This window comes from Nomia melanderi, chromosome 8 (genome assembly GCF_051020985.1).
Source record: "Nomia melanderi isolate GNS246 chromosome 8, iyNomMela1, whole genome shotgun sequence".
Classification (NCBI taxonomy): Eukaryota; Metazoa; Arthropoda; class Insecta; order Hymenoptera; family Halictidae; genus Nomia; species Nomia melanderi.
Genome location: NC_135006.1, coordinates 979619 through 1006447, shown reverse-complemented (window position 1 = coordinate 1006447; position 26829 = coordinate 979619). Strand labels below are relative to the sequence as shown.

Sequence of the window (26829 nt, the reverse complement as noted above, 5' to 3'; positions counted from 1 at the left end):
CGGAGCACCGCCGAGGACATCGGCAGTTAACGTTGATGTTCCCGGTGCGATGCTCTCGTCTTATTCAAATACCATTCGCTCGGAATAAAACGCGGGATAACGGGGCATCGTGCAAATCGACTATCGGAACACGCCGCTCCAACCGATTTCCCGTCATAACGATACGAAATGCTGACAAAAGGAGGAGGAAGCAAATGGCCGACCGTATCGCGCGATTTCGTCGAGATGGAAATGGATTTAGGGACGCGATCGAGATTGGAAGTCGATTGAATAGTTGCGAAAATGTTTCTTTCGAAGAAATGGAGGAAAGGTATGTTTTTTGCGAGAATTCAGGTGACCGGTGACCTTGGTCTATTGAGGTAAAGCTCTTGGAAGTTCAGGTTTAAATATAACGGTCATTCGGAGGTTAAAGTAACTCTAATTTCAGCTCCAAGTCCGGGAGAAATCTTAAAGGTAACCTGAAAGATCAGGTAAATATATGAAGGTCAGTCGATAGTTCATACTAATTCCGTCTTCAATTTGAAGAGAAGTTATAAAGGTAACCTGCAAGCTCAGGTAAATTTATGACGGTCAGTCGGAAGTTCAAATAATTATTGATTTCGTCTTCAAGTTTAGAAGTTACAACACTATGCAAGGTCAAGTAAAACTGTGAAGATCGAAAGTTCAAATAATAGTAACTTATTACGTCTTCAATCTTAGAACTTATGAAAGTATCCTTCAAACTCAGTTAAACATGTTAGAACCAGCTGCAAGCTCAGGTAAAAACATCGAGCTCACCTGCATGATGGAATGCAAAATTCTCTCTTCCCACCAGCATCTCAGTTGGAACTCAAGTTTACCTGTGAATTCAACAGGAGCCATGCATTCATCCTGCAAGCTCGGGTAACTTGAACTCAGCTGCAACTATAACTCATTCATTCTACCCCTTAACCGGCTTGATTCGCTCGCAATCCACGATCGATCACCTCGGTCTCGACTGGCAGACGGTCTCGTCACCCAGAAAAGCCGCGTCACGGAGTGCATTATTGACCTATCGATCGCAAAAGCTCTCGATAGAAGGAAAAACGATCCCCGGCTCGTGCTCGGAACTTTCGCGCGAAACAGGGAAACTTGATCGGAGGACCGCGGAATTATAACGTGATTACATGGCGAAACACGATTACACGCCGCCCGGTAACTGTTCCGCGAAATTATTCTCGCGCGTGAATCTGCGCCGCAAACGAAGTTACGACGCGCACGAACAATCGGCAGCCGCGACCCGCGGCGCTGGCAGCTCCGCTTTTCCTCCGCCGATTTGCAACGTTAATCGATCGCATCGTCAACCGGGAAACTCAATTTGCGCGCGGGCGCGGGTACGAGGAGAGGAACGGCAGCGTGGCGTGGGGAAAAGATAGCCGCGGAAACGAGGCTTTGTTCCGGCACAGCAGACCCGCGTTTGCGTTCCGACTCTTTTATCCGTAAACCGGTTCGCGCTGCTTCCGATCCCGGAGATTCGGAAAACAACGTCGGAGAAAGGAGAACGAAAATTATTTCGGGGGCTACGCTGGTCGACTGTCTCGTAAGTGCTAGCTCTTCGTTCAGCGTATCTTTGTTGTTGTTTTACGCGTTGAATGAGTGATCCACGCTGAAGAATGTTTGGCCATTTTCGATATACTTTTTATTGTTCTGCTTCGGAGTCTCTTCTTACGTTTGGTTTTGAAATTGATTAGTGAAAGGATGATTCAATTGGATGAACATCCAATTTGATTATTGTATACACTTGAGAAAAAGTGAAATAAAAACAGTCTCTGATACCGTAATCGTACTTTCGTCGCTTCTCTACAGTGATATTTATAATCTCCATACAGAACCCGTGAGAACAAACGATCGGAAAGGTTTAAAAAATTAAAATCACAATTCAAATACAATTTTCACTAAGATATACAAGATGTCCCAAAAATCTCCGCAATCATGATCCTCATAGATAAAAGAAAATTCCCGATTACACGATCTCGAAATTAATCCCTGTAAGATCATACTCGCATTACGACTCTAATTCAGCGATTCCGCCCCCCCCCACAGTACCGAGTAAAGAACATCGATAGTTTCCGTGTCCATTTCATCCGTCCAAGGAATGCCGAAGACAATGCGCCGATGAACAATTTCCGCTGTAATTCGGAGGGAAGTAACCAGCGCCGTCACATGCACGCGGAACGCGCGATGTGTTCGCGCTGAGAGCCGAAGATAAAGCGTAAAGGCTCGTGAAATGACCTCATAATAATTTTCCAGCGACGTGAAAAGGAAACCGGGGAATTCCTTTGCGAAGAATCCCCGATGGAAAAATTGTCCGCGAACCCGTTCTACCCCCAACCCCTTCCGAGAGATTATCCAGGCAGCGCCGCGCCGTTTTAACTCTAGAACAGATGGAAATGAGTTCCCAAGGCTGGCGCGGTCCACCGATTAGATAAACTCGTTAATGGTATAATTCGCTGATTAATTAATTTAACCGTCCCGCGGCGCGGCCCGGGGAACGGAGGGTGAAGAAAAGCTTCCGCTTTATCGTCGGCTTTCGAGCGATAACGACGGCAAGATACTGAAAGGGATCGTTCAGCTTGATGAACAATTTGTCGGGAACGGCGCTAAGGATTGCGAGATACGCCGGCTGCGATCGGGGATTCGATGTTCCAATTCTTTTTTCCTCCCTCGTCGAGGATATTCTTCACTTATTATTCGGATTAACCGGAATACTTTCTGAAGCGGATGGAATATATTTAATGCGATCGGGATTTTCGAAAGCAGAAGTGAAACGTGACTTGTATTCTCGCGCGGGTGTGCCAGTGAATGCAAGGGATTTTAAAGTGTCTACGTAAACTGGGGGATCTAGAATCAGAAGATGAGGAGTAGTGTGAGAGAAGAATTTTTAAATCGTAATTCACGAAAGTAAAGAGAACATAATGACTCGAAAATAACATCGTGTGTATATTCGGAATATATATATATATATCGAATAAATGTAATATGTACAAGTTGAAGCTTGATTCTTGAATGTTTCACCATTTTCGTGATGTTTATGCTTTTTGATTCCATTTGAAAGTAATCTACATAACAAATTTTCATTCGCAGCTTAACACGTTAAATGGAGGTCATCGCCAAACCACATTACCATAGTTCGTTCAGTTAAACGATGATTATTTGAGAACATTTCAATGTTATAAATAATGCCACCTAATGCAGCGCCATTCAGCTAGACCAACGTGCAATAATAATAATGCAATTTAAACAAACGATTTAATATTATATTTTCTCCATTCTGTATATTCTGCTCTATGAAATCGTGCGACATTCAACGTGTTCAGGAAACATGGAAAACAAAATCCAGTGGAAACACGGGCAAAGCGTCATTCCTTTTTTTATCATTCTAGCTTGCCGTTTACCCGATAAACTTCAAATTTACGTCCCCGTAAATTATCCGTCTTCCTCGCGCCATTGCTCCAGCCTTATTTCGCACAAGATTTCCGCGCAAACGCGTACAACGCGATTTTCGTCATTAAAACGAATCGTCGTTATTCCCGCGCAGACGAGGATGAAAAAAGGTTCACGCGTCCCGCGACGAAGAGTACGCGACTGTGTGTCCTCCCGCGATATGCATATTACACTCCGGCCTCATAAGTTATGGATGTTAACCAGCGCCCGGATTCTCGGCTCGCGTGCACCGATACAAAATGCAACAAGTAAGCCGCATTGAAACGAGCAACGGGTCGCGGTCATATCGGTGAAGAATTCATGCGGCAGATCTCGGCCGAAATGTTCAAGTGAACGTCACTTGAACCTCTTGCCACAACTCGACGCGTGAGCACGTTAGAATTTTCAGCTTATCAGGAGGCAATATGAAATTCAGTGAGTTTTTGTGTACCAATCTAGTAAAGATGTAGTTAAAGATGCAACTTGTATTTCTCCTTCTAGTAATTACCTTAAAACAAGAATAAATACGAAAGTTTATACACAAGAAATACACCTTCAACAGATACAAGCAGTTCTGGAGTAAAATTACGTGTTCGAAAAGTGGAGGTCCGAAACGATTTTGTGAAAGTTTTAAATAACGTAGCAGAAAGTGTGAAACTGGGCAGTTACGTAGGTAAGTACCTGGTTGCTGAGATAAAGGTTAAATTAGTGGTAAATTGTGTTAAGTAAATGTTTAATGAGAGAATCGGCGGATCTCGCAGAAGTAAAATTCAGTAGAAATAAAAGAAGAGAGACATAAATAGAAAAAGTATATAAAATACCAGATAAATGGAGGTTTAACCCTTTGTGGACGAAGACTTTTTAAACTAGAGAAAGCTTGCAACGTATAAAGCTGAATTATACATCGAATGCTTAAAAAATAGTAAAAAAGGGAACTATGCACTGATAACTTGCTATTCAAGTAATTGAATCATTCGTTTGCAACTTAGTATTCCAAATATGAAAACTTCATCTGATCGAAATGTCGACATTCGTTGTCGAATCGTTAAAGAATTATCTTCTAAAAGTTTACCACTTTTCCTCCCATTGTTCTTAAAAACAAGGTTTCACTGCTTACCGTAATTTCGCCTGTTTTTGGCACTTAACACGTTCAGTGCCACGTGTACCACACGTGGTACACGTTAATTTTTGTAACAAAATATTTTTAAGGGACACATGATCAAGAATAGCTGTATACGTTACAAAGCATCGAAAACATCAAGAAACGATATCAAAATATATAGAATTAAAAAAAAAACTTGAATATAACTTAATATTTTATTTAAAAAATCAATACAGTTCATAAGCAAAATGTGACCGAAATTTCCGTGGCACGGAACGTGTTAATTGAACTGTCTACAGGTATCGCGACGATTTTCACGTCGATCTTTATCCGAGCTTAATCGACCCGACAGCGAGTCGCTTGCGGAAAGACCGTTCGTAACGATTTCATTACATGCCACAATCTGATATTAATTTGTAACCTCCTTAAGAGTTTAACCGGCGCGAGCGCCTAGCGATCGACGGGCTTCGCTGTTACGTGATCGCCCCAGATGGAAGGCTTCAAGGTAAGTTTCGCTCCTGTAATTTACGGGCAGCTTCACGCCACGTGTCCACTTGACGGCTCTCAATTTCGCGAGCAGAGGCGCTCCGAGGTTCATAGCAGAGCTTCTCAGGTGATAGGATAGATTACTGAAGACTCCTAACACCTTGCCTTTGATTCTTCCCCTCGTGGAGTTAATAATAATTTTCTAAGGGAAAAGGCAATAATGTACTCGTTTAAAAAATGAATTTACAATAGAGATTAGGTTCTTGCAACTGCAAAATTGTGTTCTTGTAATTCTTCTAATTACTATTGATTATATAGTACTCATATTCTTAAACTTAACATTCGTATAAAATATTCACCACGGATCCAAATCGACAATACAAGATAACAAGTCAAATTTCATATTTCTAAGTAAGGTGGAGTGAGGTAAGCGCATAAACGGCCTCTTATTAATATACTATGAGAGAAATTGCAATATATAATATGTAATAATCTACTCAAAGTTAATAGCATCCTATCCACGCAGATGTTGCCCAATTAATGAGGAGAATCCCCGACTTATGCCAACAAGTTCGAAAGCACCACATCTAAAGAGCATGTCTACTTATGAAATACATTATATACTACGAAATAAGATATTTGAATGCGGTAAAAAGTATTTTATAGCAAACATATCAATAGTTGTACTCTTGCCTCGTAGCATATGATATAAGACTTCAAATCAGTTTTAATGGTCGGTTGTGCAAATGCCCCATTTTTGGGGAAAGAGTACAGTTGCTGGATTTTTTACAATTTTTAAAAAAATTAAAATATACAAGTGAAATTAGCGTTTTTGTCAATGTTAATTAAAGCGTATTAACTTAAGTATTCGTTTATTTCAATAAATGTTAAAGTATTATAAAACAAATTAAAGATATATGGGTTGAAAGTCAAACTTATTAAAAACTGGGGTGCACTTACCCCACTCCACTTTAATCATTACTGAACTTTCGAATAATTACTAAAATGAATCTTTGATGATCAAACAGACGAACCAATATTTTTCGAGTATTTACAATTGACAATTCACAATGCCACAGTGAAAAACACTTCCAAATCGAGATGAAATTTTTAAGTGAAAAACGAATGCAGGGGCTATGGTTCATTTATGAGCTGAATTCGGTGCATCGGAGGGTCACACGGAGTCGAGGGAAACTCGACAGACGTCGACCTTTCTGTCGTTCGCGGTGAACGGGGCAAAGCCAACGGAGCGTCGGAGGATTTGAAAGTTCAGCCCTCTTGATCCGATCACGGCTAGACGTCGATCGTACGATTGCTAAACAACGCCGTGGTTTTTTATTGCCTCGATCACGCTCTCGTCTCGCAAAGAAAAAGGAAAGACAAAAGGAAAAGTGAGCCGAGCACGTGCTCCGCCGTGCGCCTCCCTCGATGTTCCCCACCCCCTTTGTCACTGCCACAGGCTCCTTGTAATCATTTCCGTCGGGCTTACGGCTCGGCCGCACGCCATAAATTTCTGGGACGAAAGTGTAATTCATTTGCGGAACGACTTAATTCAATGAACGCCGAGACCCGCGGCTAGAACGAAATTTTTCTTACTTGGCTCGCGGAGTTTATTTTTTTATAATCACGGCGGCCGTGAATTTGAATAAATCGCGGGATGTACGCGCGTCACGTCTCTTCCTGCGAGTAAGAGTGAACATTTGGTGAACTTGCGGAATAAATTTTTCCGAAACTGCGTTTGGGAAGCGTGATTGAAACGTCAATTATAAATTGATTTTGGTAACGTACATTGAAACAAATGAATATCGAAATAAAACAGAATATTTCCTAATTCTCAATTTTTCTAATTCGTTATATTTGTCTCGTTACGGTGCGTATCTTTTCTATAACATTCGTCGTCAGTTTCTAGCAATAAGAGAAATGGAAATACTCGTAATCAAGCACAAACTAAGCTTCGGTGAATATTTCGAAAATTCCCCAGAAATCCAAAGAAACGATGTCAGAACCGTCGATTTACTTTCACAATTATATTTGCGTGGTTCTCCAATTATTACAAGCATTATAGCGTGGATCGTGTTGTGGCTGGTCGATGATACTCGAAGTCAATTGGTTAATTACATCGTTTAACTGAAAAATAAATTGTTCGGTGCTTAAGGTGCTCCGTAACTCCGTGGATCGAAGGGAATTCTAGGAAACGCGAAACCGGGGATAATCACTCCAGTTTGTGTCAACCTTTCGCCGTGATTAATTATTGATTCCACCCTCCATCATTCCGCCGTTATCGTTACACCGAGCGGCAAACGGAGAGGGGCGGGGAAGATCATTTCCCCGTCCCGGTTCGCGAAAGTATCCCATTTCCGACATAACAATATCGATTGACGTATTGGCTCATCTAGGAAATTAGGTTCCCGGTCCAATCGAATTATCCGTGATCGGGTATGCAATCACTATATACCGCCCCTTCGTTGGCTTACAGCAGTTTCCTTTTATTGGCTCCACTTGGTTGCGAGAGGAACGCCAGTTGATGAACCGTGTCCAGTGACGATTCGTTACAAGCTTACTTATATCGCTCCCTTTTACTGCTCCAGAGAGGGTTAAGTATGCCCGATGACTGTTAACGTCGGCTTCGTTAGTCATACTGCTAAGTAGGGGTGGCTAGAAGATTGATCACGAGCCTCTCGGAGAATAAAATGCCAACTCATGGCAATTAATGAATTAACCTGTGAATTGGAATGTAGGTTTACTAATAGTGCCACTTTGTATTGTGATATGAGTGTACCGTTACGTTCTCACTGGCATCGTAATTAATGGAAATATTTGTAAATTCAAAATTGAATTCGAAGATTCATTTCTTAGATGTAGGTAATAGGTAATGGACGATTCGGGAGCTGCGAATGAATAGTTTCTCCGAATAACGGGAGATTCGTATCTACTCTTCTGTTTCAATATTTAAGACTTCAATGGATAATGCAGCTTGTTATAAAAAGGATTTTTCAAAGTTTAACGAATTCTCTTTCACGGAGGGTCAAAGGGGAACTTGCCCAGAGAAGCTTCCTAAAAAGCTTCGTCGAATGATTAACCCTATCTCATTTCTTCCGCGAAAAGTTCTTAATCACAATCTATAATTAAAACCATCTTAATAACGATTTCAGTTTCACTCTGTTCAATAATTTAACAAGTCTAATGCGTGCATTCCTAAAAAGAGAATCTGCAATTCCACGTTCATTTCAAAACGCATTAATTATGCACCAAGTTTATTACTTTTACTATACTCGACCGGACCAAGAATTACACACTCACAGGAGGATAGTTACTACAGTCACTTTAAGGATCTACCGAACAATATTATTTCGCCGAGGCAAGAAGAAAGCTCTCAGCTCTTATCGGTGTTCCAGGACACTCGGGGTGGCTTGTAAAGACTTTCCCCCTCCATTGTCCCCTCCTCCTCCTACTGAGCGTAATGTGTTACGTCGATTGGTGACTCGGTGTAATCGAAAAAGTTTCAGGTGGAATTAAATGTAGGAGTCCGTGGGGGGAGGCAATTTGAAACTTAAATAACAGCATCGACGACTTTCGAACTATCCCCTCTGCCTTCTCCCGCGACGCATCGCGAGCAAATAAAGGAGAGGAGAGAGGAAAAAAGATGACGGAAGTCGATCGACCGATTCAGCTTCCGTTCCCAGAGAAATTATGCGATCCTTGCACGCTGCCCGGTGAGGTCGGAAGACACTCGCGCAAATCGTAATTTACATGCAAATCAGCGCCGCCAGTATACTCCACTGTTTTAGAAAACGACGAAGAATAATGGGCGCGCCGCCACCGCGAAACGTTCGAGGATCCTAGCAGGATGCTCTTTGGTCCTGCAATCGATTGAAAACCAGTTGAGCGGTGATAACGTGAATTGTATTGTTACTTGACACTGCAGCAATATATAATGTAATGTAATACGGGTTCAAACATGAAATCTACAGTAAACAGGGAAATTTGATTATATTTTATCCTTTGTCGAGAAATATTCAATGTAGAAACTTTCACTTTTATGTCAATTTGTTTATTCAATATTGCAAAAAATAATGTTATTTCGATACTCGCATATTTATTTGAATTTCCGACGAATTTTAAGAAATCGATGCAAGTTTCACTTGCCATGCAACAACAAAGACAAGTTAATTTCTCTTTGAATATATCTTCTCAAAAATTGATCCGAAAAAATGTGAATCTTCCGTGAACGTTTATGGTGCTCTTCCAAAGTGTACGCTCTCGGAAAATTCTATGAAACGCCTGGAGCGATAAAATTCGGGAGGATTTTTTGTTACACGAATTTATTTAAAAAAAAATGAGATTCGTCCGGACGGTAATTTTCGTAACACCGGTACTGCAGAAATGCGGATCCGTGTAAACGACTGCACCGTTGATATCGATACTAGACATTTTTTCAGAGGCCATGTCTTCCAGCCTCGATAAAAAGGTGAACACCAAAGAGAGCGAGGAGCTAGTAATTTAGGCTCCGACGAAGATACTTCATCAAAGCGGGCCAAGTTACCGGCGTCGTGGAAGTGTAATTACTTCCACAAAACGAGGCAAACTTTTCCAACGTTCCGAACCCCTGCCACAATTATCTCCGTCCGCGTTATGGTGTGTTATGGTGCGTTTACACTGACCAAACGAGTGCTATACAATCTAAGAAAAATGTCTGCTTCCAAAGAAAAATCATACAATGCAAGTCACATTTTGATTTTGGACATATAAACAGTGTTACCGTCATTAAAACTTATCATTATTAACACGAATAATGTAATTATGCCAAATCTAGTTATTATTATTAACTAATAATGTAATTACGTCACTAACCTTTGTGCCTAAGATTGAATTCCACAGATAACTCTCCACTTCATCAATTAAAAGTTTCAACGATCAAAACTTTTCTAAACTACGCGGAACGAAAGTGTGACAGTGATCGACTCTTATGTTCTACTTTCTAAAATCAATCGCGTTTGTCGAATATATGGAAATATTCAGCTTCAGTTTAACATTGGAAATTCAACGAGCATTCGTTCGGTTTGGCGTAAATGCAGCATTATAAACGTGCAGCGAGCAACCCTCGTAGATCCCCATTTCTTGTCGTCGTCGAGACATCGTTCGCCAGTCCTGACGAAGAAACGACAGACGAACTCCGATAATTGCCGCAGGGTGGAAAACAATTCGCGCTAATTATCGCGGTGACGTCGAGCGTAACATCTAATTACCAGGTTATCCACCCTGCCGTCGTCTTCCGACGGTTTTTACGGACGGATCGCTCGTTAGAACGACGAGCTATCTGCAAATTCTCAAACGTCTTAGAAACCATTTTATCTATTGTTCGGTGATCAATGAACTGACTTGTTTCAGTGAAGCAAAACGCAAATGACATCGTCGATTATTTATTGAACGTTCATTAGTAGCATTTACATGTACAAGAAGACTATAGTCGCAAGAATTGATTGAATTTATCAAGTGCATCATTCGGTTTCATTGAACTTTGCGTCACTTGAAATTTCACGTAACCGTCGATACACAAATGCATAAAAGCTGCGCTCAACTTGTGCTGCGTGGAACTCCGGCATCCCTAAACTAGTTTCTCGCTACTAATTAATAGTTTAAAACGTGTAGGGGACGTTTATTTCAGTGAAGTTTCGGGGGATTTAAAGTACCGCTTTCACGAAAATGCTACAACGATCCGCGTGTGCTTACAATATTTTAGATGCAATTTAACTCAACTTCAAGCAACGCTACATGCAATTTGGACAATTTAAATGCAACTCAGCAGTCTTCTAGCAGTAGATGCTATAGACAAGTAGATATCTTCAATCTTGAAATATTTAAACACAAATAACAGTTGACCCTAGATAACTAAATTTAAATTAGCGCTACTATGCAACTAAACATTCGATTCATAGACTACGAGTTAAAGCATGTATATTTTTATATTCGTCCATTTATTTCAAACAAAGTAGCACAGTTTACGAGATATACTATTAGATTTTAATTAGCAAATAGAAAAGCGTACAAAATTAACATTTGTAGTCTTGGTAGACGTTAAAAATCTGCTTCTGCCTTCGAATTCGCAAAAGTGACAGAAGTTTGTGTACTATGTAGACGAATGTTTAGTCCTGTAGGGTTAAAAAAGAAGATTTAGACCCACTAAGACACAGAGAATTTATTATTTACCATTATTCACTTATCATTAACATTCAACGACACCAAAAATCTTCAAAGGCTCCTTTCAATCTTCTCAGCCTGTGCCTAGTAATCTTCCACGTCAAAGAAAAGACTATCGACTCTCAAAAAAGAGACAACTCGAGAAACACGAAAACCACCGAGCACAGCCTTTGCTACCAAAATTCCTGAAAAGACAAGAAGCGAATTGCGCGCGGCGGAGCATCATCGAAAAAAGCTTCGGCAGCCGTGTCGCCAATAAAACATTTACTACCGTCGCGAGGAGTCCGCCGGTGATGAATAATAAACCCGAGGAACGAGACGAACGAGTCCGGAGCGGCGCGACGCTCGTTTTATTCGTGAAATTGCCGTGGAAACGTTCAACGGCCGTCTAGTGTTAATAACCGGCGCGGATCGGGCAAGGGGTGAAAACGCGCGCGCGATGCTGGACACGAGGGCGAACGAGGCGCGCGTGGAAGGGGGTCAGACGTGCGGCGCGGCGGGGCGAGAAGTCGGGCGTGGAGACCAGATAGAATGAAAAAAGGACGCCGACGGAAGGCGGAGAAGAAAAGGAAAGGAGAGGACGGCGGAACAGGCGCAAATGAACGGGTAGACAAAACACAGCGGCGAAGAATGGAATAACGCGGCCCGATGGGGTGAGTGGAAGGAGGAGGACGAGGAAGAGCGGCGGGGCTGGGGGGATAGGAAAAATGAGAGCGCGGAAAATGGAGAAGGGAAATAAGAAAAAGTCAGGGACAACGGTCGGCCATTGGAGAAGGCAACGCGAGGGAGGTCAAGATGTAGGTGAAAACGAAGGAAATATGAGTAGGCTGGCGGGGGTGCGGCCCGAGTCCTCGTAGCCAGCGCTCGCAACTACTAATATTTTCCTTCGCCCGCCTCGCCATCGAGCTTCCGTTCTCCTTCGAGAACTTTGCTCGCGTTCGTTTCTTTTGTCGAGCCAGCCCGTCGCGGAACACAGTCTCGAGCTGACCCGTCTCTCTATCCGGCTCCACGTAAAAAGTTCATTTCAGGACCGTAGCGACGGGCTTCGTCTCGCGGACGTCTCGCGCACCGACTTCTTCCGCCTTCGTCACCTATTTTCCGCGTGTACCGTTTCGCTTCGCGGGTTCCTCGGCTGAGAGGGGCGCGACAGACAGTGTACTGATGTCATTGCTCGGCTTTTATATTTTATCGTCTCATTATTGATGTTAATATGTAATTCTTTAACACGTTGAATGTTGTGCGGGTGATATAAATCGAATAACTATAGTTCACTTAATTAAACCTAATGCGGTGACACATTCGGCTAGACGAGCGTGCTGCGATACTAACGCAATTCAGTTAAATGATTTGGTATTATATTTTTTCGATTTTCTGTATTTCGAAGCCGTGCGGCGTTCAACGTGTTCATACGGTTACACGTGATCGATGAGAGAATTGCGATGAAGTGTAAGATGATTAACGGTCAAATTGATCTTCCTTGCGCGAGTTGGTCTTCGAATGTAATATCTTGCAGATTTGTTAACTTTTGATACGTGATATTGAAACTCCGAGTATGCGTTTTGGCACGCAAAACGTCCGAGCCATAAAGAATTGCGAGGACCCATAGAAATTCGTATCCAACCGTCAATGACGACCGATGCAAAAGTTGCATCCTGGGTTCGGATCGAGTTTCAAATTTGCCAATTTGAAATTATAGTGAGTTTCAAAATATGAAAGCAAAGCTTGATAAATGCACAGGAAACTTAATATATTTTATGTGGTCAATAAGCTACACATATTTCATTGCCCACAATATGCTAAATTTAATTAAAATCTCGAATCCAACCTGCGCTGCCAGTGTATCTAAAAGCAGTACCATGTCGCTCGTCGGGCGCGTTGAACAATTCGCAATTCGTCCGCGCGCAACGCGCGTTCATCGCAATCTCAATAACACAGAACCCGGCCCACTAAAAAGTTTCATCTGGTTCGATAAAACTTTTATTTCACTTCGGCTCCAATAAAACCTTGACCAAAGGAGTCAAACTTTTATCATCTTCCAATTTTCTGCAAATCGATCCATAAAAATCTATGTTGGCGTAAAATATCGTGGCATCTAATCATAACAGGTAACTGCGTGGTGGCAAACGTTTCCCGTTCAACCGGAGGATGCATTTTTCATGCGCCACGTAATAGTCGTCACTCTGACGAAATAATGTGTACGCGTTCGCACGCGCGCGACAAACCGTGGTGTTATAATAACAAATACATGCGTGGCGTTACTACCGTTGCTGTTGTTACTATTATTGTTGTTGCATTAGCGTGAGTTTGCCGGGAAATTATTAACGTTACTCGGCCGGTGCGCCTGCTCATTACTTCCGGCTATAATGGGCCGTTTTATTGCGATCAGCTCGGGCCTCGCACAAAGTAACGGAGACACGGATAATTGCGCGGGCAGGAAGTGGGTCAATTTTCACCACGATTGACAAACACACGGCTCCGCGATTCGCCATTTGCCATGGGAATGGCCGCGCCAGGTAAACTACGTAATTCGACTACGGCCAATCATTGTTATTAATCGCGCTTTGTCCCCGCGGAAACAAAGGAGCGGCGAACACAGATCCTTCATTGCGCGCGCGCTTTCTCTGCGTCAAAAGGTGTCCATTTAATGCCTCGGCGCAAACAATTCGGAAAATACTGAATTACCGCGAGCCGAGCGGTCGTTTCCTTAAGTGAATGCCTCCACCGGCGGGAGGCGAGCATAAAAGTACCTTTGCGCTTCGCTGAATGGGCGGAGTATGCTTTATTGGAATACGCGTGATCGAATTATAGATCCTCAAGAGAATTTTTGCTTTTATGGATTATTTCGTCTCGATCGAAAAAGGGAAAAATTCTGTTTGTCGTTTCGCTCGTGTATCTGTGAGCAGCAGTTTCTTTTACAAAGGAAATTGGAAGAGTGCTTCGAATGGAAATTTCATTTATTGTATAATCTAACTGAACGGTAAAAATTCCCTTTGTTTCTAATACAATATGTAAAATCTAACCTACCGAGACAGCACATTTGATATCTCAGTTTGGAATAGAAATTAATATCTCTATTGCTTCTACGTGTATAATCCAACTATCATTGTTGCGTATAAATTACAATAGAATAAAGTAGAACAGAAAACTAAATTACAGCGTTACCCGTATAATTCAGTTATCATAGATAACACAACAGAACAAGGTACAACGGAATAACTGAAACGATGCGCACAACACCTCGATTTAAATTGAAACCAAATTTATATTGCTCCTAGTCTCACCGGTCCAATTACCGACGCTCCTTACAAAACGTACGACAATAGAACGGTCGTCGAAACACGACGAACCAATTGAAAAGATGGCGTCCTCGCTGAAACGAGGTCCAAGCAGCGCGCTCGTACCGTCCTGTGTGTCCCGTTCGCGGAAAGTTTCCGCGCCGGCGTGTCCAGCGATCTCTTGTAATTGGGCAAAAAGCCAATAACATTCCGCCAGGCTGAAATGGGGCGAACTTTCGTCCGGTTTTCGGTCGCGGCCGGTCTTTCATGGCCGCGGAGACGTTGAATAAGTACGATGCCGTGCGATACACGCGACCGTTACGCTGTTTTGTTGTCTCCAGCCGTATTGCCGCGCTTCGCTGACCCAGTTCGGCGATGAGTTCCATACAATTCGCGTTTAATCATTCCATCGCCGGACAAAAGGTAATTAATGCCGGCCCTTAATATTCGATTCCTACAGCGCAGCGGCCCGCTCTCGCGGAACGACGTGACGCGAGCGCGCACCCGTCATTATTACGGGCCACGGACATTCCTGGGCTTCTGACGAGATTTTCACCTCATAACACTGGAAGAACCGAGTATTTAATATTTAATTAGTATGCGATGCCTATAAAAATTGCGAGAATGCGTTTCTTTTCATTTCTGCTTGTTGGTTGTTAATATACTGTGGACTCTTATGTTATTTATGGGAAATTTGGAAGTGTACAGAATGAAAAGAATGCGAAAAAATATATGAACATATTTTTGGGTGTTTTGAGATATTTAATCAATTATCCTTTGGTTTTAACAGTAAGTATGATAGCAGCGTAGAACAATGTTCCTTTGAAACGTAGCCGTTAGCCACATAAATGTTTGCCTCGAAGAAAATTCGTGATTAAATGGAGCGGGAGAACAATGATCGCATAAATACCGTTCTCTGAACGGTGTAGCTTATTGCAGCCTCCTTTGTATATCAAACAGGTCTGTAATAATTATTCTGCACTGTTCGAAATAAGAAGATTACATACTTCCATAGCAACCTGTAGCAATACTCAGTATTTCACTGAGCAAATTGAATATTTCTCAGAAAAAAGAAATATTTAAATTATGTACGAGCAAATCAAACCATTAGAGACGAACAGTCGTCCCATTTTTCCTCAATGGATGAGCCTCGAATAACAGAAGTAGATAAAAAGAAATGAGGTCCCCGTCGATTCGACGCCGCGACGAACGCCGAACGGCGAAACACGAATACAGAGATACGTGTCTTCAACGGCACGAAGAATTAATACAGCGTCGCGATATAATCTCTCTGCCGCGACGCCCGCAGTTTCGTGCTTTCACCGGGACAATAGGCAGTCAGTTCAGCGATAGTCTAGAAATGGTCTGGCCGTGTTCCGCATAAAATGCAAACTGGAGTGTTCATTGTATTTAATAAAATAGCGGCAGCCACTTTCGGCCGCCGGCGACACGTCAGACCAGCGCAACAATACGCCCGCTCCCTCCGAGTGAACGGAACGAGGAAAAATTACAATCAACGTCCCGGACGAACTCGCAAAAACTGTTGTTCCAGTCGGGCCGTCGTTTCTCACCGGTGTAACTTCCGGAACGCGGCCGACGCGCGTTTGTGACGCGACTGGACGGCGAACCGGGGTCAAGCTTAATGGTTTCTGACCAACGGTCACTGTCGGGCATTTTTCTTTAACGTTTCAGGGACTGGAAACATCTTCGTGCATTTCGGAGTATCGTTTCTACGGCGAGACGAATTAAAATGTGAAACCTTTGTATGAAATTTTCTTCTGGAACGACATTGTACGACTGGAGAGATAGGTAAATGTCGTAACAACTCTGCGTTTTTCACTTTCGCAATGGGACTTTTTTGAAAGTTGAATTATTTTGTTAAATGGTAGAACGAAAGTAGATAGAGAATATAATATTAGAGAATACAATATTTGAACATACAATATTAGAAAATACTATACAATATAATATTAGACAATACAGTACCAGAGAATATAATATTAAACAAAAGAATGTTAGCTAATACAGCATTATGTCTAACACAATTAAATACAAAATTGTCTTTGCCTGAAACAATCCAAAACATAAGGGGTCAAATGAAAATCCACTACTCCCCTAAAGAACTGACAATAATCTAAAAAAGGGGTAAGAACGTTCTCGAATTCCCCTGAAGATTTCTCGGTGTCGCGTCGCGCGCGTTCGCGTTTATCATGAAATGCATCGGATCATCGGCCCATTGATCGTATTCGCAGAGAGGTGAACGATCGTCTCGTCGTTCTCATCTTTTTTATATTTCGGATCGATTTGAAAGTCAAAGGGCTCGTTAAAGTCTCTGCTCGTGAACCTTTTCGGTCGGGAAGAGTGGATTCCCCGGCGCGCGGCGATGCGTCGCGATACCGATTTCCGGGACCGTCGGGACAGAGGTCGGGAACGTGACGTCTGGGATCGCGACGTAATGCCGCGTTTGAAATTCAAAGGCGAGTCATGTTACGCGCGGCCACGCGCGATCGATCATAGAATCAAAGAAACGTCTCGCAGACGATATCGGGACCCGCTGCCAGCGGAATTACTGGGAGCATTGTGAGCGCACGCGGCAACCTGTAACGCGACCGCGAACGGGACAATCTCACGCGAGAAATTATCGGAAAGATCAACCTCTTGACCTCTAATATCGTATCTAAGTCGAGCTACATTTCAAATAAAATTTGACAGAAGTAAATGTTATTCAATTCTTTTGGGTTGGAGTTCAATGTTGTTGTTCTGTTATCAATATTTATGCTTTGAAGTGAATATCGATGTAGATGGAATTCTTCGTTTGCAGTGAATTATGGATGACAAAGTAATTCTAGTGAGTGCTGGTGTGAAATAAATTATTCAATTGTTTGAGTGCAACGTGTGAACAATTTTGCAGAGGATGGTGCAATTTGAAGAGTTTGACATATGAAAATGTCATTTTCTATTTCTAATTACTTTCTTTGGATATGGACCCCATGTTCTCAAGTTTCCTAAGGTATAATTTACTGCGTAAGTCAGAGTTATTTACTGCTAATAGACTATGTCTAAAGAATCTTCGAGAGTTTGCAAAGTATGAAGTCTATTTCACTTCATCTTAGATTCTCATAGATCAATAAGAGAAGACGGAAATGTCAATAGATTATACTTTCGTCGGCTTCTTCCACGAAAGGCAAAGAAACGGGGTTGTTCCGATGAAAATGTTTAACGAGCCTGTACAGCGAGCATTTCATGAATCGTCGCGTGCAATTCCAACGCGGGAATTATCGTGAATCCGCGCATCGTCGCGCAGGCGTAACCCGATCCCCGGTCCCGCCATGAATTTTTAAAGTTTCATGAATTACATATTTCACTGGGAGACGCGCGTCGACCCGCGATGAATATTTATACCATTAAAATCGTTGTTTATCGCGCGGTCGCATGCGTAGATATCAAAGATTAGCCGGCGCGTCGTGTAAGCGTGATGGAGGTCTACATAATTCATAAGCATAAATGGCCGGTTCCCTTCATCCAGCCACGAGACGCAAGTTATTTCGAGAATGTCGCCTATGCTTGAAATCTCACGGAACGATTGCGCGCCGGGAGATATTAAATAGTTCCGGCACCGGCACCTGCGGCATCAGAACGAAAAATCGTTCCCGAGTCGGTGCTGTGACTTCGCTGAAATTGAAAAGGAAGTCCGACCGAGTTCGCTGAAGTACGGCTTTACTTCGATACTTGACCGATTTTAAGAACGACATTCATTGTTGCGCTTCAGACGACGGACAAAAGAATTGTACAAGCCTCTTGCCCGTACTCGCTGACAAATCGGTGCTGTTGTCAATTAATTCGCAAGTATGCGAATTAAGCAAAAATTTGCTTCTTTGTTTCTCCTCGAAATTTAGAAATTCATCGTAGGGTTCTTGTAGTTTCAGGTTTCAAATGCAATTACGTTGCTCCTGAGTAACTACAGTATTCTCAGAAATATTTCTTAGAGCTGCACCAATTCTTAATGAATGCAATTCTGTGATTCATAAGAGTTATTGGGTGGAACCTATTCTTTCGAAAAGAATATTTGATTCGAACCTACTTCTACGAAATAATCTTCAGAGGATTTGCAGTTTGTACAAATTATAATATAAATAGTGAGCATTTGATATTTATACAAATTTCAGTATAAAATCTATTCTCTTGAAACAAATGTTTGATCCGAGCCGAGTTACAATCCGAAATGAATAGATCGAGGGCACGCGATTACGAGATTCGAACGACGTATTTCCGCGCAGGTGGTGTTCATTCAAAGTTTTCATTGACGTCTGGCGCAGTAACTTCGCGAAACGGCGTCCGGATTGTAACGCGCGGTGCCGTGGTCGCAGACTGGCGGCTCGAAAACACAACACACTAACGAGATTCCGTGAGTCCCCATCGACTGCAGCAACGATACGCATTGTCTGCTCCCACGGGCGTTTCATCGCGCATGCATCGGCCCGGAATGTCTCCCGAGGTGCATATGCAGCCAGTGTTATTATCGTTTAAGCGGGGAACGACGCACTCTCGCACGCTAGCGCGCTAGAACCCTCGATCGTGCAGTCGACGTAACATTTAGTTGGACATAAATAATTCTAGCGTGCAAATAATTGCGTAACACGAGAAAAATCCCTTTGTGAAATTGCGCTCGCATTTACACTGAGAACATAAGGAATTTTCTATTCTGCGGATTTTCTTACTTAAAGAATGGATTTTCCATGTAACGAGTGATGAGGAAAGAAATGTAGAGATTGATGTGAAGTGGAAAATAAATGTAGAAATATAAATGATCTAAATAATATTTGAAATAATAATAAATGGAAAATAATATTTGGTTGATAATACGAGTTAAGTAAGAATGTAATTTTCAAAAATATAACGAAGGTCCTAATCAAATATGTCGAATGTTCAAATATTCGAAATAATTACCAGAAAAGAGATTCGAGTGGAAGAAATACAATCCTAGTCGAAAGACGCGCATTTTCTCGAAGAATGCTACATTATCACAGAAAATTCGAATTTAATGTATTTGCAAATTGATTATCGCTTCATTTCAGGAGAACAGGAACACTCCCTGCTCGTTAGGAATCCTCGTGCATCACAGTATTAATCGTTCGATACGTTCGGCCGTTTCTAATAATTCTTCCCCCTGTTATTTGTATTTTTCATTTTCCAAGGTTTGCAGACGTTCGCGGTGGAAGATAAAGCACTCTCCCTGGTAACAACTTATTGTCGAGATTTATAGTACAATAATTCACGGGCGCTGCGTTAAGTTCCAGCGCGGCCGGGCTTGCGAGCACGATTAACGCCTCGTCAGCGAAGCTATTCCGGCGAATTAATTATTACGTTTCAGACAGACTCGGAAAACTGGCAGGAACGGAAGGCTGCGATACTTTCTCACGCACGTAAGAATCGTTATTAACCGAGACGCGTGCACTAATCGAAAACGATTAAGGAAATGATTCATAGCCCGCGGTAATTACCCCGCGCCCGGCGGTTTGTCATCCTTCACGGGTAATGAGCTAGCCGACTACACACGTTTCCGATAGCGTTGCATCAACTAAGCGCTCACTCGTTCACTTTCTTCATCAAAAAAATGTAATTTCAGAAGAAAAAGGTTTCAAATATTTTAAGAACTTCAAACGGTCTTTGGCACTGTATAAAATATATTCGTGTAAATAAAATAAAGCTGCAAATATTAAATAATGAACATACGCCGCAATTTTTTATTTTATTTTAGGTTGAACAAATTTTTTATAAAATCAATGTCGCACTATATTTTACAATACAACTACGGGAAATTTTTGGTGAAACTCTGAGTTCAATTTTTTGAGTCTCTTCCTTTGTATATAACCTAGAACTTTAAAGTACGGTATACTCCGTAATAAAACAACGAAATAAATAAAGTAATCCAATCTAGTACGCAAAAAGTGACAAACATGGCCAAAATCAAGATCAGCCTATCAAAAGTCAAAAATAATATTATCCTGAATCACATTCGTGATCGATATCAGTGTCATTGTCGCGAAGTTGGAATGAAAATGATGGAAAAAGTATGAAAACCGACTTTAATGTATTCCAATTTGTAATTTGAATAGGACGGAAGCCGACAATTCAACGACGGGAAAGTTAATCGCAGGAAAGCACGTGTCCTCGCGGCCCCTGACCGAGATACGGTGCGGATCCGTGAAGCATCCGAGGAAGAGGCGCGAATCTCCTCGAGGAATGCGGCGAATGCAACGACTGCACCGGCCCCTAATGACCGCCATTCACCGGCACCCTCTTCCAACTTTTTCATCGGATCAGCCGTCCCGAAAGCGCGGCCGAATGTTATTCGAGCCCCAGAATCATTGGAAGTCTCGATGGTTTTCGAGTGCTTCCCCGAGGACCCTCAAGCCTTTACTCGCTTTCCAGGCCGCGGACACGAAATATGCGAATTTTATGTCTACTTTTCCCTCGACCCACCCCCCGCACCGCTTCACCGCCCTGAATCATTCATTTCGCTACCGGATACGACCGTCTCTCTCCTTTCTCAGTAATTTTGTAACCGGGGGAAAATGTTTCGTCGCCGGAAACGTTGATCGATCGAGGATTTTATGCGACATTCTTGAGGTTTTATCTTCCTTGGAACGCGATTAACCCTTCGCGGGGATTTTCTGACGATATTAAAGCTTTTAGCGTAGAAAGACGCATTACAGATCGAATTTTTGAATATTACGAAACGAAGAGAAGCTAATCTTCCGTTATTATAACAACTGAATTATTTTACTTATGTTTGTATAGATCATTAACGTTAAAACTACCCAGCGTTTGATATGATTATAAAACTTGTAACAATAGATTTATTTTCGGTGTCATCGTATACTCGTTACAGTATTCAAGCGAAACTATTTCTCAAACCAATCTGGAGGTTCAACACTTTCAAACCATCAATAATCGGGAAATACGAAAACTGAAACCCGTCATTTCGACGGGTGCGGTATCTCTATGTTAATATCGTGACACTGAAACATCCATTGTGTTTTTCGATGCGATTCGTTTCAACTGGATCAGAATATGAACGGATATGCCGAAAATTGGAATTAAGGGACAGTTACGGAAATGTATGTATGTGGAATGCAACTCAGCAGAATAATCACGTTCGAATAATTTATATAAGCCGCAATTAATCATTTTACCTTCTTTCGCGAATTCATGAAACTCGAATCGAGAACAGCATTATACACCAGCGGAACATGCGAAACGTCCCAGAATTTTGTCCGGTTGTTTTATAACAGAATGTAAACATACCGGTTTGTGTTCCATTTCGCCGTTCCGCGATTCAACGTGAAATCACTCTGTGAACGGAGGGTCGGGAGCAAGCGGGGGCCAAGCTCGTAATCCGAGCGGTCGTTTTGTATCGAAATTATATTGAACCGAGCAGTCGGTTATCCTCGTTTTCATATATAACATCGGAAAGCGTATTATTAAATTTGGCCCACTGTTTTCGTTTCGACCGGCCGACAAATTTATCTACGCCATTCGTGTATCGGACAGACGATCCGCGAACGTAACGCATTTACTTTTGAACCCTATTGTCGTCGATTTCGTTGAATTACCCAAACAAAGGGAAAAAGAGAACAAAGTGTATTTTTACCGATATTCGTTACCTAACAGCACGATTGACATTTCGAATACCAATTGTACAATTTTGAACCTGAAATAGTATGTTTATTTTCTCACTCGTTATATAAGAATGAAGAATTTTAGGTAATAATGGCTCACGGGAGGCGAAAGTAAAACCTTCACGCTTTATAATGAGTTAAGGAAGAATATTGTATAACTTTCTGAACAAAGTTACTGGAGTTCGAAGATTGATTTTTTTTTTACAATGTAGTGATTATTTAATTTTGTAGACTAGTGTATATTCATCATGTTTCAGAAATAAGGTTCTGTTGACGTGTTCAACGAATATATAAGAAAAATATTAAAATGCCTATTTCAGCAAATGTGGCCCCCCTCTGGAATACGCAGCGCTGAAAACATTAACATTAGGTCTGTTACACTTAAATTAACGGATATTAAATTTCATAAACACTGTGCGCTGAAAATCTACAATTTTGATCGATGCGATTACTCGAACACGTACCGTTCCTTGCTGCCGAAGCTCGAATTTCCAAGATTTTCGCGAACGAACAGCCACTCGTCAGGAAAGGATCGAATAAAGTGCACGATAAACGTTCTTAAATCCAATATTAATCCTGAAGATCAATCGGCGTGGTCCTCATAAACCGGCATACCAATGGCGCAGCTAATAATCTTCTCCCAAATTAGCTTCGATTAACGTTGGCGCGAGTAATCAGGAACAGGGCGCGTTTTACCCTGTGACCGGCGCAGTAAACTCGCATTACGAATGGTCCGTGCAATTCATTAGAATTTAACGTCGCGTCAAACGTGTGAATAGTTTACGCTAGTACACACAATTACGACGGGGACAGTTGGTAATTACTCCGGAAATATTACGGACAACGCTGCCGAGAATTCCGTGTTATACATCATTTATGTATTTATATGTTGGGTCCCGTACACCGCGTATTGATTCTCCTTAAATTGAAATCAGCATGCTCCGTATTCCGTGCCCCGGAATTAAATCATTTCGAGAACGTACGAAATTCAGTTCGTGTATGGGACATAATTTTCCTGCTGGAATTGGTATTCCACCTCGATTAGCCATGTCGGACAGAGAAAAGCCCGCGTTTTCCACAATTTTCCGAGAGATAACCAGAAAAGGTTCCTGAGTCGCTGTCCCGGGTCCAGGGAACGCTGGATAGAGCAGAGGCCGGCGTCGTCGTCCATGTACACAGACGGATCTTCTCGTGTACGCGACGGCTAAGACCAATTTCGTCCTTTGGATCATCCCGACCCGTCCGCCGAGCGCGCGCCAGCATCAGAGGAATCGTCATTTTTCCGCGACGACGACTAGAAACCCGTGGAGAGCTCCGAGTATTTCGCTCACGTTTCCGGAGAATCGTTCTTCTCTTTCCTTTTCGAACGATTATGCGCGTTCACCAGCACATACTCACTAGGTAATTCCTCTTTTGCGGATAGGAATGCAACTTAGACATTTGCACTCTGAGATTTCTTGATAGAAATATTCGACATCCTCCGATAAAGTATAGGCGACATTCTTTGAAGCTGACTAATAAGGAAATATACATAAGTTGCAAGTGTTAATTGTTTAAGGCATAAAGATGGAATATGTAAATAGAAAGAAAAGTGGAGTTTTGAACTGGAGGATCATCGGTGCTTTGAAGCGTATGGCTTATTAGAACAAAGGAATCGAAGGTTCTGGAAACGTCGAAGTTGGGTTCTCCAGGTGCCTATAGTCTGGAAGTAATCGAGTCTTAGGATCGAAATCTTATTGCAATATGGGCTCTAATTACTCAACTATTAGAGTAAAAGGACTATTTTTGGTCCAAGTCAGGTCTAGACTATGTTATCCAAGTATTCTGGATGAAAAATTGCGAATTAGTGAACCTGTAAGACTGTCGTGACCTAGCACTGGTAAGATTACAGAACTGAGGTCCCAACCAATAATTTTAACCAGTCAATGAATCTGAACCTAATAATATGAAAAGCGAGGTTTCCCATTATTCTTGACTCCGTCAAATTTTCTTTTGTTCCAATTGTATCCATCTGTTCTGCAGAATTTCACCAAAACAGTTAACAGATAATTGAACGTAACAAGAGAGGCATCGTAATTAATGCGAGTATCGTTGTGTTATTTATCTGGCTTCGGTCGGCCGACATTAATTCCGTCGTTGGAATAACAGTGAAATGTAAATGCTGGAATACCAGAAATGAAGCGGGCCTCCTTCTTTTCCACGAGCCAACCCGTTTTTTCCCCCGTAAAGTACTTTCTGTATGCATGAGTTACGGCTTAAGTTTCGCGAGGGAATGCGTGTTAGTGGAATGGAGCCGGGGAGAACAAAGATGCCAGCGTCCACAGAGACAAATGTTTAAAACATAACACGGATGGGTGAGTATCACTGACGGAAAAGTAAATTTTCGTGTTTCCCGTCTCCGCGATTCGACGGTGAGCACTGAAACCGAATTACCGGGGAGCCGCGCGACATTTTTACTAGAGCCCGCTGATCACTTTGAATTTTCTTTATTTACATTCGCTGGCTATTTGCAAGTAGCCCGTTCGCCGTCGATGCTGCCACCGTTTATCCGTTGTTCGACGGGAAATTGTACGCACGGCATTTTTGTCCGTAAAATTTCCAGTTACGAGTGGCGCGAGATAAAAGAGCCGCAAAACGCGGGAGGAATGGGTCGCGCGAAAACGATTCGTATAAAAATTCAAATGGGTATCGTCGAAGGGAACAGATGTCGTGTTTAACCCCTTGCACTGTGGTATATTTCACCAGTGCACTCAAGAGAACTACTGTAGTGATTCTAATTCATTAGGAAAGAAATAGTTCCACGATCATTGTACATTTACGTATGGGTTCTTGAAATTGCCACAATTGAATTGCCACAATTGGTAACAGGAGAATAATATTTAATATAACAGCATTGTACTATAATATTTAATCTGATAGTATTATACTATAATATTTCATTCAAAAATACTGTAAGACAATAGGTTAACTACCAACTCTTGATCCAATTCTTTCACTTTTTTATTTTGCAACGCTTTCCAGCGCGTTCACATTTGAACTCTCACAGATTCGTAACTCTCGGGAACTACCACTCTTTTTTCTTTTCCGTGGATAGTGGCCCGTGTCCGGTATATTTCCTTTTTCCGTTCGGCGCAACGAGTTTCCATGCAATATTTATGGTGGCCGGTGTCAAGGTCAGACTGGTGGAATGAAAATCTCGAATTGGTAATTCACGGAGGGTAATAGAATCGGGAAATAAGAACGGTGAACTATTAGCTGTGTCGGACGGTTATTTCTTGTATTTTTAAAGAGGAAACGGCAATGTAGTTTAGCATCGATGTATCTTCCAGTTCACCAGTTTAATAACGATGGAAGACATTGGAGAAAAACGATGAGTTTTAGTTGAGAATTATTGCCTGTCGACTTCCTGCGGAATAAATATTGGTCTTGGCGTTAGATATTGAATTAATGATTGCTTTTGCAAATGTTTGAAAATATGTTACTGTCCAGGGAATGGCGTCGACGATCAAGAAACCGGCGAAGTGAAACAATTGCAGAGGAATAAAAAGAAGAAGCGGAGAAGGGGAATAAGAATAGGAAAAAAATTGGTACGTTTCGTTTACGGTAATTGGACGCCATTGCTTGTAGCTACGCGCGGAGCCCGACGGAAATGCGGCCATTGTCAAAATTAAAGCAAATCCTTTTCCCTCCGACCGCCGGTGAATCTCGGAGGAAACGCAATCTTGCAAATTTCTCAAAGTTCCGGTTAAAATAAACATCGATTGGTTCGCTCACTGTTGGAGCTTAACGAAGCTTACTGCGCCGCTGTTTTATCTGGAATGTTCCACCGGAACACAAACTTTTAAACAAACTGAGGCTTCATGGCAATAAAAAAGGGGGAGGGGATACACTATTTAAACAACGATTGAAGTAAATAATAAGTTTCTCCTAAATAATTCGATATACAACGATTTCGGGGAAAATAAACAGGGGAGTTATTGCTGCCTGCATTCACTCAAAGTATATCCCTATTAATTTCTCATTCTCGTTTATAACAGATTCGGCTTATACTACTTTTAAAACATCGACCAACGAAACGACGAAAAGAAAGCTCTAATACAATTCTTACAAAATCCCATCCACAATAATTCCAAATCAATCCAACTCAATACCATTACCAGATTATGAATCTTCATGCAATAAAGAACACAATTAGAAACATGAAATCAAGAGCACAAGTAGAAAAACAGAACTACGATAAAAAACATTATAAACACCTCTATTCTTCAGACGTTCTCTACATTTTTCCTCATCATCAGCATCCCGTTCAACGTCGAACCTTCGAGTTCCCTATAAAAGCACAAAAAGCCGCGGTCCAATCATTACCGAATTACTTTCCCCGCTTTCACGATCGATCTCGCGTATCACGGAACCTCTCTCTCCAGCGAAAGAATTTCGTTCGCTATCGATCCGCGTATTCGCGAAGGCACCGACTGTTCCAAGTACCCACAGCCGTTATAGGGGCCCGTGTATAGAAAATTACCCCGGGCATTCCATAAATACCGCGGGGGTGTATTCGCCGAGGTTCGACCAGCGAATCGACTGCAACGGCTGGGACGAGGCCGAGGGTGAAAGGTCGGGCGGGGCGCGGAATTCATCTTTCAAC

General features: G+C 42.1%; 2 protein-coding genes and 1 long non-coding RNA gene across 6 annotated transcripts in view; 2 read left to right on the top strand and 1 right to left on the bottom strand.

The window, feature by feature from the left end:
- The window catches only part of chn (zinc finger transcriptional factor charlatan), a 167324-nt gene extending 144935 nt beyond the window's left edge, over positions 1-22389 (top strand). The window contains exon 9 of the transcript XR_012999239.1: positions 20619-22389. The gene's annotated coding sequence lies outside the window, so the exon portion shown is untranslated. The remainder of the gene's footprint in view (positions 1-20618) is intronic.
- The window catches only part of LOC143174833 (uncharacterized), a 206977-nt gene that overhangs the window by 134685 nt on the left and 45463 nt on the right, over positions 1-26829 (bottom strand). The window lies entirely within an intron of this gene.
- The window catches only part of LOC116426693 (neural cell adhesion molecule 2), a 387282-nt gene continuing 377453 nt past the window's right edge, over positions 17001-26829 (top strand). The window contains exons 1-2 of one of the 3 annotated variants that reach the window (XM_076370247.1): positions 17001-17216; positions 17324-17526. In XM_076370247.1, coding sequence (XP_076226362.1) covers positions 17484-17526 — 43 coding nt within the window. In that variant the 5' untranslated portion in view covers positions 17001-17216; positions 17324-17483. Of the gene's footprint in view, positions 17527-26829 lie in introns of all 3 variants that reach the window. The other 2 variants (XM_031976005.2, XM_076370246.1) reach the window with 2 other exon arrangements.